The 12,508-nt window shown below is 38.6% G+C and overlaps 1 protein-coding gene across 4 annotated transcripts in view; it reads right to left on the bottom strand.

Annotated features, from left to right (window-relative positions):
- UBE2U (ubiquitin conjugating enzyme E2 U) overlaps positions 1-12,508 on the bottom strand; it is a 61,022-nt gene that overhangs the window by 28,058 nt on the left and 20,456 nt on the right. For 3 of the 4 annotated variants that reach the window (XM_040470491.1, XM_040470490.1, XM_040470493.1), the window contains one exon: positions 4,514-4,602. In XM_040470491.1, the coding sequence (XP_040326425.1) occupies positions 4,514-4,602 (89 nt within the window). Of the gene's footprint in view, positions 1-4,508; positions 4,603-12,508 lie in introns of all 4 variants that reach the window. The other variant, XM_040470492.1, reaches the window with a different exon arrangement.

Below are 12,508 nucleotides of genomic sequence, written 5' to 3'. Positions count from 1 at the left end.
TGCTTCAGGGTGTCTGGTCTGTCTGATGACAGCAAACAAACACCAGGAAGCCTCTACTCAGTATTACAGGGTACACTGGTCTGAAGGGATTTTTTTCCTTTAACATAAACATTTCCTTATGGGAATCATATTCTGTCATTAAAGGTGCTGTTACCCACAACCATATGTATTCGTTTGTTCTCTGCCAAACTTTTATTTGCCATTCTATACTGATGGATAGAGAACAGAGGATCATCAGTGCATTTCCCCATATGATTGCCTATGATTATAAACTAATAATCATAATTATTGAAAAATGTACTGCATATACTGCAGAGTTTGAATTTACATCTCAGGCTATAGAGAGATAGCATTTTTATATAATATTATGGAGGCAGTTTTAGTATGTGAAAAAGAGCAATAAATGTAGAGTCAGAGGAATTGGTTCAAGTCAAGAGTCAGAACCTACTTGTACTAATAATAAGCACACTTACTGAGCACTCACTATGTGCTAGGCACTGTTGTAAGTACTTCAGTGCTATGAGGTACGTGCTATAATTATTCTCATTTTACAGACGAGGGAACTGACAGAGAGGATAAGAAACTTACCCAAGGTCACACAGCTACTAAATGGAAGAACCAGGATTAAGTATCAGCAATTTGGTTCCAGAATTTACACTCTTTATCAATGTATAATATTCCCTCTTACCTGTGTGACCTTAGGTAAATTTCTTAGCTGCTCTTGGTCTTGGTTTTTTCATCTGTAAAACAGAGTGATGACAGTAATAATGCCTGGTTCATAGTGTTGACATACTACTATACATGACATATACTGGTTGACAAATGAATAAAAGAATAAGATTGGGATGATCAAAAAATAATGGAGAGTATACTTTGTATACTGTATTGTGCATGTATACACTTACCATTATTTTGGCACACATAACTATGGGTAGATTTGTTGCACAAAGATATGGAAAAGAGTTAATACCCCAAATCAAAATACAACCACTCATCAATATTCATAAAAAAGCTTTCAAAAATATGCACAAGAATTTCATAATCTTTCCAGTGATAAGGATGTAACTGTAGAAGCTGAAGTTATTAGAAGTTTCCCTTTGATTTCTGAGTGCTTGAAGAAGCATTCTATATGAAAGCTTAATCTTTATTACACACAAAATCAGGCCGTTAAAAAAGAGTATTGGATCTCATTTAGCTGAATTATCCAAAGACAAAATGGCCAGCAGCATATGTAAGGTTTAAATTTAAATTCAATAAAAAAAAATGTTTATTTATTTTGAGAGAGAGTGTGTAAGCATGCAAGCAGGGGGAGGGGAAAACAGAGAGGGAGAGAGACTATCCCAAGCAGGCTCTGCACTGTAAGTACAGAGCTTGATACTTACACCGGGCTCGATCTTACCAATCATGAGATCATGACCTGAGCCAAAATCAAGAGTTGGATGCTTGACCGACTGAGCCACCCAGGCACCCCTAAGTTTAATTTGTAAAAATAAAATGCTTATTATTACTGAAGGAAACCTCCTGAAACATTCTTATAACAAATCCCTAGAAGAAGAATAGGTAGGGTGATTGTGAAATCTTGTTCCAAAGGTTAGAATCAAAGTCTCTGAAATTCTTCTGAGCTAGAGGTAGCCACTAAAGCTCACAAAAAGGGTTGAATTACATACTAAGTTAGTGATAGATGTAGAAAGGAGAACCAAGTTAAACATTTTGGTGGCAAGTCTTTTAAAGAAGAAACTGTAGTCAGTGGTGCTTAATTAATTTCTTTCATTTTTAGTTGTTTATTGCAACACAATTATTTCCAAATTTCTTTAAGTTCTGGCATGTGCCACTATTAGTAGTAGTAGTAGTAGTAGGCTTCATGCCCAGTGAAGAACCCAAGGTGGGGCTCAAACCCACAATCATGTGAGATCATGACCTGAGCCAAGATCAAGAGTCAGACACTCAACCGACTGAGCCACCCAGGTGCCCCTATTTTTTTTTTTTCTTAGCAGTTTGGAGTTTCCAAATGTTTCTGTATATTTACATGTTATTCCAAAAAGCACCATTCTTCTTCTTCTTCTTCTTCTTCTTCTTCTCCTCCTCCTCCTCCTCCTCTTTTTTTTTTTTTTTTTAGAGAAAAAGAGAGCATGTGAGTGGGGGAAAGGGGCAGAGAGAAAGAGAATCTTAAGCAGGTTCCACACTCAGTGAAGAACCTGGGATCATTACCTGAGCTGAAACCAGGAGTCAGTTGCTCAGCAAACTGGGCCACCCAGGTGCCTCTTCCATAAAGCACCATTCTAAATCAGTTCGTTTGTTTTATGGTTGAAGGAGTTGGATGTTCAGTTGTTCCCTAGAATGTGCCAATTGCCTCTCTACCCCTTGTTTGTTAAGGGTTCCTGCCTCCTGGAACCTATCTGAGTTCCTCGGTGCCTCCACATAGGAGGTACTCAAGATGTGTTTGCCGAGTTGACTAAGCAGGACCCAAACACATATCTTTGAAATGAAGTAAATATTCATGTACTCTGGTATCAAAAGTAATAAAATTCTTTATAGTGCTAGAGTTGCTAAAGATTGTGTTTCTTAAAGCACCTTTAATCATTTTTCTTAACCACAAATATAGGATAAGTGAGGAAGGTAATATGTGATCACAAAATAATAACTAACATCGTGAAAGAACATGTAATTTCTTAGAAGTTATTGATCTAATTATCTTTTTAATATTTGTTAAGCTTAGTATTGTTTTGTTCTCTAATTTGTGTCTTAAAACTATACACTTTTTTTTTTTTGGTGATATTTTGTTCTATTGAAACCAAATATGAGCCTATCACAATGGTGAGATGCAAGTCGATGAGACCACAATTAAGGCAGTGGTCATCAGGATGGAGTGGAAAGGGAAACATTTTTTTTTCTTTAGAGCAGGGGAAGAGGGTAGAGGGAGAGAGAGAGAGAGTATCTTAAGCAGGAGACCTACATGGGGTTTGATCCCACAATCCTGGGATCATGACCCAAGCGGAAATCAACAGTCGGTCATTCAACCGACTGAGCCACCCAGGTGCCCTGAAGGAGGAACTTTCTTAATGTTGTAGGAGATAAAGTAAACAAGGCTTAATCTGGGAGACAGAGAGTTCTAGGAAATGTCTTTGATTCTGGTTTAGGCAAATAAATGCAATAATGGTGATCTACCCCTAACCCAGAGAGCTAATAAAGGAGGGAGGCTAAGTTTTGGGGCAAGATAATGAATTCACTTTGGGATATCTTAAGTAGGAGATGCCTATAACACATGTAGGTGGGATAGTCCAATGCACAGTTATAAATATGCATGCAGAATTCAGAAGAGGCGTTGGCTAGAAATGAGGCTTTGAGAATTATTGGCAGGTAGGCTAATGAAAATCATGGTGATAGCTGAGGTCTCTCAAAGAGAGTGGGCAGAGAGAACTGAATGAAGAAGATTTTGCTAGAGGTGCCTGGGTGGCTCAGTCAGTTGAGTGTCTGACTCTTAACTTCCCATTGGGTCATGATCCCATGGTCGTGAGATCATACCCGCATTGGGCCCCATGTCGGGCTCCAAGCTGAGTGTAAAGCCTGCTTGGGATTCTCTTTCTCTTTTGTTCCCTCTCTGCCCCTCCCCCACTCGCACATGCTTTGTCTCTCTCTCTCTCTCTGTCTCTCTCTCTCTCTCTCTAATAAAAAAAAGTTTTTGCTAAAGAAAGAGGCAGGGGAGCACTGAGGAGGGGAGGAGACAAACCATGGATGCTGGTGTCATCTAACTCATAGCAAATGAGAGTACAAGTAAAGATAAAGACTAAAAGGTTGGGGCGCCTGGCTGGCTCGGTTGTTGCGACTCTTGATCTCAGGGTTGTGAGTTTGAGCACCACACTGGGCGAGGAGCCCACTTAAAATTAAAAAAGAAGGTTATCACTGAGCCTGGGAGTTAGGATGTCATGGGTAACTTCAGAATGCATCATTTCAGCAGGACAGACTGGATAACCTACTTGGATCCAAATAATTAAACAGCACACAAAAGATTCAATTAAATAAGACCAGTAAGCTGTCTGGCTCTCCCCTTTTGCCTTTTTGGCTCCTAATGTATGATGGCAACAGGTGATTCGTCCCTAGGTTGATCACTGAAAGCCCTAGGCTCATATGTTTTCTTGTTGTCTTTCTACTTAATACTCTCTCTGGCTTTGAGGATAATTGTGTTTAGAATCAAAAAGGCTCCTCTTGCTATGAAGGCTTCTTTTTGGGGTGAAGGGAGTAAAGTAAGCCTCATGAGACTGAGGACTTCATCTTTTATTCCTCCAAATGTCTATCTTTCCTTCTGGCTTTTAAGAAGACTGCAGTCCAGGGCTCTGTACAAAAGAGGAACCAAATTAATAGATGTTGAATGACTCATATATAGAGGCAACAGAGAAGTTTATCACCTTCAGATTACAAATATATGTCAATTAGTCTTTGAAAGCAAGACAAGTTGAGAATAATTAAGAGATTAATATATACCAAAAGGACATAAGATAAGGCTAGATCACCTTACATGGACTTCTATAATACTCTGTGGCTTTGGATGTGGCTATTCCAGACCATGTCTTGTAGTAATCATTAAATGAGACTGCCTTAGTTGATCTGAAAATATACATAAAAATCAGGCAATGAGTATTTGCAAGTTTGCTTTTTAAAATTATTTTATCAGATTGGACAGTTTCAGATAACAATATCTTGCCATAAGACAGTAAACTCATTTGCAGTTTCTAATAAGTGATCTAACATTAATTTCTGCACTAACACATAAAAATCACAAAACGAAAATCTTGCCAAACATATTTCAAAGGTAAATGTAAAATGTGCATCCATGTGCATATTATAAAGAGAAAAATATAGGTTTAAGATATCTGCCTTTCATGACTAACATGAAAAAAAGAATTTTAAGAAAAGCATCAGATTTGCATGTTTTCTCTTTCTTCAATAAACAGTTTTCTTGAATATCTATGCCAAATTTTAGTAAAATCACCTTTATTTCCCTTTTATAGTGAGGAAAAATAAAACACCAGAATTGAGATCAGTTTAATTTTCACACAAAATCTGGCCATTTTCATAGAGGGGGGAAAAAACCCAACTCTTTTCTAGTAATCTTGCCTGCACTTTTCCTTCCCTGTGCTGACATTACTTTATCCTAATGGTAGAGCAAAGATTGTTAGAAAATACTGAACAGGAACCGTGAAGCTGTCACTTAAATAACTACATTTCCAACCTTTTTTTATACCAACATTTTGACTGCAGAGATCCTCACCACTCTACAAACAAAACATGACTTTGGGATATTTTCAGATGTGTGAAATCACCAATTAACTGGCTTACATAGATGCTGCATCAGATATAAAAGACCTTATGTCTGTTTTCTTTGAAGTTCTTAGCTCTTCGGAAGAAGTGACTTTTCAGTTAGAACAAGTACACCAGCATTAATTTTCCTAGGTGAATTGTAGCTACCTTGAAGTAAATATCGGACTCAATTTTGAAATGGATGGTACAATAGCTAAATTGTTTAATGCGTTCATTTATTTAAGTGATAATTACAGACACATCATTTAAAGAGTAACATTTTTCAAATGCGTTATTGCTTTTGCAATCACACGTAAGTAGAAATCTGAAACTGGGTGAAGATAAATTAATCACCGCTATTATGGCTCCCAGAGCTGCGTGCGGAGCTTTACACCAGTAAATGACATATTAAACTAACATTAATTTTGCCAACGAAATGTTTCAGCATTTGGCAAGAGAGGTAACAAAATGAAAGGCTGCATTATATCTCCTGCATGAAGAAGCTGGTGATCAATTTGCTGTCACAGATCATTTAGCAGACAACAATGACCCAAGAGGAAGGAAACTGTCAACACACTGTCTCGTGAAAAAAAAATACACCATCTTTAGACACAATCGTCTCCATTGTTTTTTTGTCTGTTTGACGATGACCCATGACCCTCTCCTTTCCCAGTGGTGTCCTGTTCAATTTCAAACTGTTAGCCTTCAGGGGCTTTCTTTTCTTCCCCAGAATAATTTAAAATATTCCTCAAAAAAGGTGTAACTTCAGTATAGTTTGAATACACAAAGCAGAATGTCTTAAACATTTGAGAAAATTTGCATTTCCAAGTCTGTAAAAGAAACAGCCCCTTAAAATAAGAGAACAGTAACTATTTTTATGGTAATTCAGATAAGCGACTAAGTTTACAGGGAATTATACAAACTACACATGTTTATAATTTGAAACATGGACAGGAATTTACTGAGTATTATCATTGGCATTATGAATATGAAAAAGCAGGAGATATAATTTTAAACTGAACATTAGAGCCTATTAGCCTATTGGGAAAATAAGATATATACCCAAATTGGCAAATAGAATAGCTCTATGTTTAACACATAAAGTGTTACATCATTTAACAGAGACATTTGGAGATGACAATGACAGATAGTTCTTTGGCAGTGGCAGCAAGCTAAAAAGGTCGGAAGAGGGAGGTGTGACTTTGTCTCGGAGGCTTTAGGGAAGGAGTCACCTGGGATATGAACCTGGAAGAGATGGAAGCATTTTAGGCCAGGAGACGAGTATTAGCAATAGCTCAGATGGGAAGGAGCACAGTGTATGCACGTGCACATGTGTACAGACCACGTTGAGGGAAGAGACAATAATGACAAGAGAACCAACCGTAGTGGAGAGTTCCAATTTCAGAGCAATTGGAATTCGACAAAATAGTTGAAAGTGGGCAATGCAGGGTCTTCAGATTTAGGCAGAGAATGGGTTAGAGTTGATTCAGTATTCTGATTTATTGGGTGATAGACAGCAATCAGAAGTTCTTGAATAAGGCAAATAAATTATGGAACGAGTGTGTAAGTTTTTTCTGGCTTTAGTATGCAGGGTGGAGCATATAAGAGACCAAATGCAGGCAGACAAGCTAGGAAACAGATGCAGAAATTCAGGCAAGAAACGCAGAGCCAATAGAGGGTGGGAGCAGAGACTGTGAAAGGGAGGAGACGAACCTCTGACACAATAAATGAAATGACTGGACTGGTTTTCTGATAGGGTGTGTGAAAGGTGAAGGAATCTGGGGGTCAAATATTCTTCTAAAGCCTGGAAGACCATTTAGTTTTGCTATTAACAGAAAGCATCTACAGAGTCTGAAGTAAAATATGAGTTTAAACTTAAACATGGGTTTTAGGTGATGACCCTTAGGAGTGTGACTGAGAAATTGAGACTGGAAATAAGAGATTAGGGTCAAATCAACAAAAAGGTTGATAGATGATGCCATTAGGGAAAACAAACATAGAAAGAGTAAGTAAGTGTTTAGAAAAGAAAGATCAGAAGCCAATTCAGAGTTAAGAGGAGCCAGTGAAGGAAACAAAAAGGATCATAAAGGGAAGAAGAGAGTCAAGGTAGTGTTACTTCATGGAAGCAATATCCCACCCATAACTCAAGCCTACTGACTAAACCCCTACAAATCTCTGGATATTTAGTTATGTAGCATCATGATTAGGAGTATAGGCTCTGGAATCATCTGGCGTGTGTTAAAACACTCAGGTACTGCTACTTGTTAGCTGTGTGACTCCAGGCAGACAATAATTTCACTCCTGTTTCTTCATGTATAAAATTAACTTAGAACTTTCTCCAGTGGTTGTGGTGAGCATTCAGTGAAGTCTTCCATGGGAACAGCCAGGCAGGGAGTTTAGCATCCCTTAACCTTCAGTGTCAGCTACAGCTGCTTCTCTCCATTGCTCTGAATAAGTACCTCATCATTTCTCTTCTGCAAACTCTAAACAGCTTCCTAATTGTTTTTCTGTCTCTCCCTATTCCAGATTATCATGCATCTGCTTGCAAACCATGTTTGGTGGCTTAATTCTACAGGATAAAGTCTAAACACTTTCAAATAGAACTCGAGGTGTGTTAGCATCTGGCTATTTCCAACCGTTTCTTCCACCATCATCTGCACGTACAGAGGCTCCGTCATATGGAACTTCCTGCTGATCCTGAGTTTGCCACATATTACATTTCTGTATGTGTGCAAGCAGTCCTATCTAAAGACTCGTTTGTCTCCTGTGCCTGTCCAACTCTTACTTACCAAGGTTCCAGTCCAATAAAAATAGTATGTATATGAAGGTTGTCACAGGGGACATTGTGGTCGCCTCTCCAACAGTAACTATTCCATTCCTCCCCCTCACATACATGCCATTCAGCCTGACAGGACTGACCTCCACCCTGACTCTAAGTCAGGGCCTGATGGGTTTAAGGCTTTCGGACAATGGGAACTGTTTAGGGACAGGAACACGACCTAGAAAGATCCAGTCAGACTGAAATTTATTCTCACTTTCCAGTGAATCCTGATAACTGGCAGTGTCAATCCTCTTTGTTCTTCTTCAAGATTGTCTTGTTATCCTAAATCCTTTGCATTTTTAGATATACTTTAAAACCATCCTGTTAATTTCCAGGGGAAAAAAACTGCTGATATTTTTGACTGAGATTGAATTGAATCTATAGACTAATTTGGAAAGAACTGACATTGCAATAATACTCAGTCTCTCCCAAGTCACAAACTTTGTATATCTATTTCTTTAGGTCTTTTAAAATTTCTCCCAGATACATTTTGTGGGTATTGGCATAGATGTCTTTTGTTATGTTTTGATGCTATTGTAATGGTATTTCTAACACTTCCATTTCTATGTATTGATTGCTAGTATATAAAAATATAGTTGCTTTTTTAAATGTTCATCTTCTATCCAGGGGTCTAGCTAAATTCACTTATTAATTTTCGAGCTTTGTATATTCATTTGGATTTTACTATTATATAATCCCATTATCTGTGAATAAAGATGGTTTACTTCCTCCTTTCCAAACTTTATAACTTTTCTTCCTGGCTTCATTGCACTGGCTAGGACTTCTAGCACAGTGCTGAATAGAAGTGGTGATCATGGACATACTTGTCTCATTAAACTCAGGAGGAAAGCATTCAACATTTCACATCTGAGTATGAGGTTTGCCATTGGATTTTTATAGATTTTCTTTATTGGAATAAGGAATTTCTTCTCTATTCCTACTTTGGTGAGAATTTTTATCATGAATGGGTGATAAATTTTAGCAAATACTTTTTCCTGATTCGTTGAGATCATTTTATGTTTTTTTTCCTTTATTTGGTTAACTTCGTGAGTTATGCTGATTTAAAAATTTTAACCCAACCTGGCTTTCCTGAAATGAAGCCCTCTTAGTCATGATGTATTACCCCTTTTTATGTATAAGTGGATTCAATTTGCTAATATTTTGATTAGGCTTTATGCTTCTGTGTTTATGAGAGGTTATGGCCTATAATTTTTCTTTCGTGTAATAATCTCAGATTTTAGAATCAGACTTTGGAAGTGTGGAGCTATACCCATTTTCTCTATTCAGCAAAAAAAATTTGAATACTTTTCTTCAAAAACTTTTTTTTTTAATTTTGAAATACAGGCATACCTCATTATATTGTGCTTTTCAGATACTGCAGTTTTTGCAAATGGAAGGTTTGTGTTAACATTGTGTCAAGCAAATCTGTGCCAGTTTTCCAACAGCTTTTTTTCACTTCCTGTCTCTTTGTCACATTTTGGTAATTCTCACAATATTTCAAACTTTTCCATTATTATATTAGTTATGATGATCTGTGGCCAGTGATCTTTGATGTTACCATGGTAATTATTTTGGGGTGCCATGAACCACACGTGTGCAGTATGGCAAACCTAATTGGTAGATGTGAGTGTTCTGGCTGCTCCACCCACTGGCCGTTCCCCTGTCTCTCTCCCTCTCCTCCAGTCTCCCTATTCTGTGACAGAACAATATTGGAATTAGTCCAACTAACAACCCTACGATGGTCTCAGCGTTCAAGTGTAAGGAAGAGAAGCAGAAGCTAGACATGACTAAGCTTAGGGAGAAGGCGTATCGAAAGCTGAGATAGGCTGAAAACTAGGCTTCTTGAACCAAACAGTCAAGTTGTGAAGGCAAAGGAGAAGCTCTTGAAGGAAATTAAAAGTGTTACTCCACTGAACACAGGAATGATAGAAAGCAAAACAGCCTTAATGTGGATATGGAGAAAATCTGCATGGTCTGGATAGAAGATCTCACCAACCACAACATTCGCTTAAGACAAAGACCAGTCCAGAGCACGGCGCTAACTCTCTTCATTCCGCGAGGGCTGAGAGAGGTGAAGAAGCTGCCAAAGACAAGTCTGAAGTTGGCAGAGGCTGGTTCAGGGGTTTAAGGAACGAAGCTGTCTCTGTAACATAAAGAAGCAAGGTGAAGCTGCAAGTGCTGATGTACAAACTGCAGCAAGTTCTCCAGAAGGTTTAGCTCAGATACTAACACATGTGATAGTTCATAACCCATCCTTCGCATCCTTTTAATGTTAGTAAGTAAAAGTCTGCAGAATCATGTCCAAAAAGACACTTCTATTTTCTTGATATCTAGCAACCAATCCCCTTCTCCCTCACAACTTCTAGTTTTGTACCTCAGGTCCTGATACACTTTGGTTGCCCCTGGCATCTGGATTCATTTTTACTTTTTATTCTGGATGTCAAATTACTTTCCCTTGGGTCAGGTGGTGGAGAAATATGCTCTCTCACACTTCCATGCTTCTGAATGCGTTATTCCCTCTGCCTGAATGTCCTCCTCTTGTCTGTAGGTGACTTCCTATTCTCCCTTTAGAAATCACCTCAGGCATCACCTTCTCCTGGAAGCTGGTCTTTATATGCCCCTCCTCCCACTCTGGCAGTCCAAGCTTTAGGAAGATATTTCTTCCTCTATGCTCCTCCAACATCTAGATCTCATCTCTGTAATAGGACTTACTATATTGTAAGTATTAATGTAATAAAACAATTAATAGGTATGGCCCAATGGAATGTTAGATTGCATTTAACAGAGGTAGCACCAGTGAGAGGTGACTTGGTGAAAAAAATATAAGCCTCTAAAGGAGGGCTTTAAAAAAAAGCTACAGGAGAAGAATTTTCTACTCAATATGACTCATTTTAAATATGATTCCCTCTGACTTCAGCATTCCCCCCAGCCGCAATCCTGGTATTAGCCCTGTGGCCTTCCAACTACATCTTTTGGTAGAAGTTGCTCCCTATATGGTCCTATAGGATGGACAGTCAGGCACACTCCCCACACTATCTTCTCCTCAGAGGAGAGCTTCCAATCCTAGACTATAAATCATGTGAGACCAAAGATGATATATTATTCAGATGTGTGTCCCCAGTATGGGAGCACAGTGTCTATTACAGAGCAAATGCTCAGTGAATATATTTTAAATAAATGAGTAAGTAGCTGTTCTCCCAGAAGCCACCCTATGTCTTGTTAAGTGGCATCCTATAGCCCATGTGCAAACTTCCCAGGTGATAAGCACAAGCCTAAACCATTTTTAATTACGGAACATCAACTGGATTCCCCTGACTATATTCTACTCAACTGACTAGACTTTACCTATGTTTTGCTTTATCTTTTGGAAACAGGGTCTTAACTGTCTGGCTAGGCCTCTGGAATTCATTTCTGTAGTCAGGTTAATACTTTTAGCTCATAAAGTAGAGTAAAGTCCTAGCATATGGTGCTAGACAGACAATGCTAAGAGCAGCATCTCTTTTGGAATAACTTCTGTGAGACCTCATTGTACAAGTCTACATAAAAACTAAAAACAAGGGGCACCTGGGTGGCTCAGTCAGTTGAGCATCCGACATTGGCTCAGGTCATGATCTCGTGGTTCACGAGTTTGAGCCCCGCATCGAGCTCTGCACTGATAGCACAGAGCCTCGAGCCTGCTTCAGATTCTGTGTGCCCCCCCCCTCTGTCCCTCCCATGCTCATGCTCTCTCTCTCTCAAAAACAAACAAACAAACAAACAAACAAACAAACAAACATTTAAAACATTTTAAAAATTAAAAGCTAGACATAACTGAGCTTTGTCCCATAACAAATGTACCAGGGGTAAACATTTGGAGCCACAGATATATAATAAATTGCAGCCTCCTATATACTAGGAGTGTAGAGTATCATTGAAATATAGATTATATTGCTTCAATTGAGTCCTAGAGATTTCTCTAGAGATTGCAGGCTAGCACTATGGGAACACCACAGATAAGACCTGATTCTGGCTTCATTTATTCTGGGTTTCATTCAGAGGACCAGCCAACGCTGAGACCACAGAAGTTCTTCTGGCCTCCATTTCACTGCCTTATTAGTAAATGCTGGCACCGTACTTTTATGCACTGCAAATGATTATACCACAAAGAGAAAGAGCTTTGTAAAATTCCAGGGACATTCATGTTTTAGAGGAGATAAAACAGTGTTGGCACATTCAACAACTATTTACCACAGGTCCATTTTGTGCCAAGAAGGTAAGTTGCTTCTTTCCATTTGATAAATTTAAGGGGCAGTGATGTCCTTTACTGAATGCCAACAGGGTGCACTATTTATTAGATTGTACTTGCCTTCCTGAAACTTTCCAAGACTTTCACCAACCGAAGCCACCTGAGTT

Source organism: Herpailurus yagouaroundi, unplaced genomic scaffold (assembly GCF_014898765.1).
Source record: "Herpailurus yagouaroundi ecotype Mexico unplaced genomic scaffold, PumYag 77, whole genome shotgun sequence".
NCBI classification, from domain to species: domain Eukaryota; kingdom Metazoa; phylum Chordata; class Mammalia; order Carnivora; family Felidae; genus Herpailurus; species Herpailurus yagouaroundi.
This window is presented reverse-complemented; position numbering and strand designations above follow the sequence as displayed.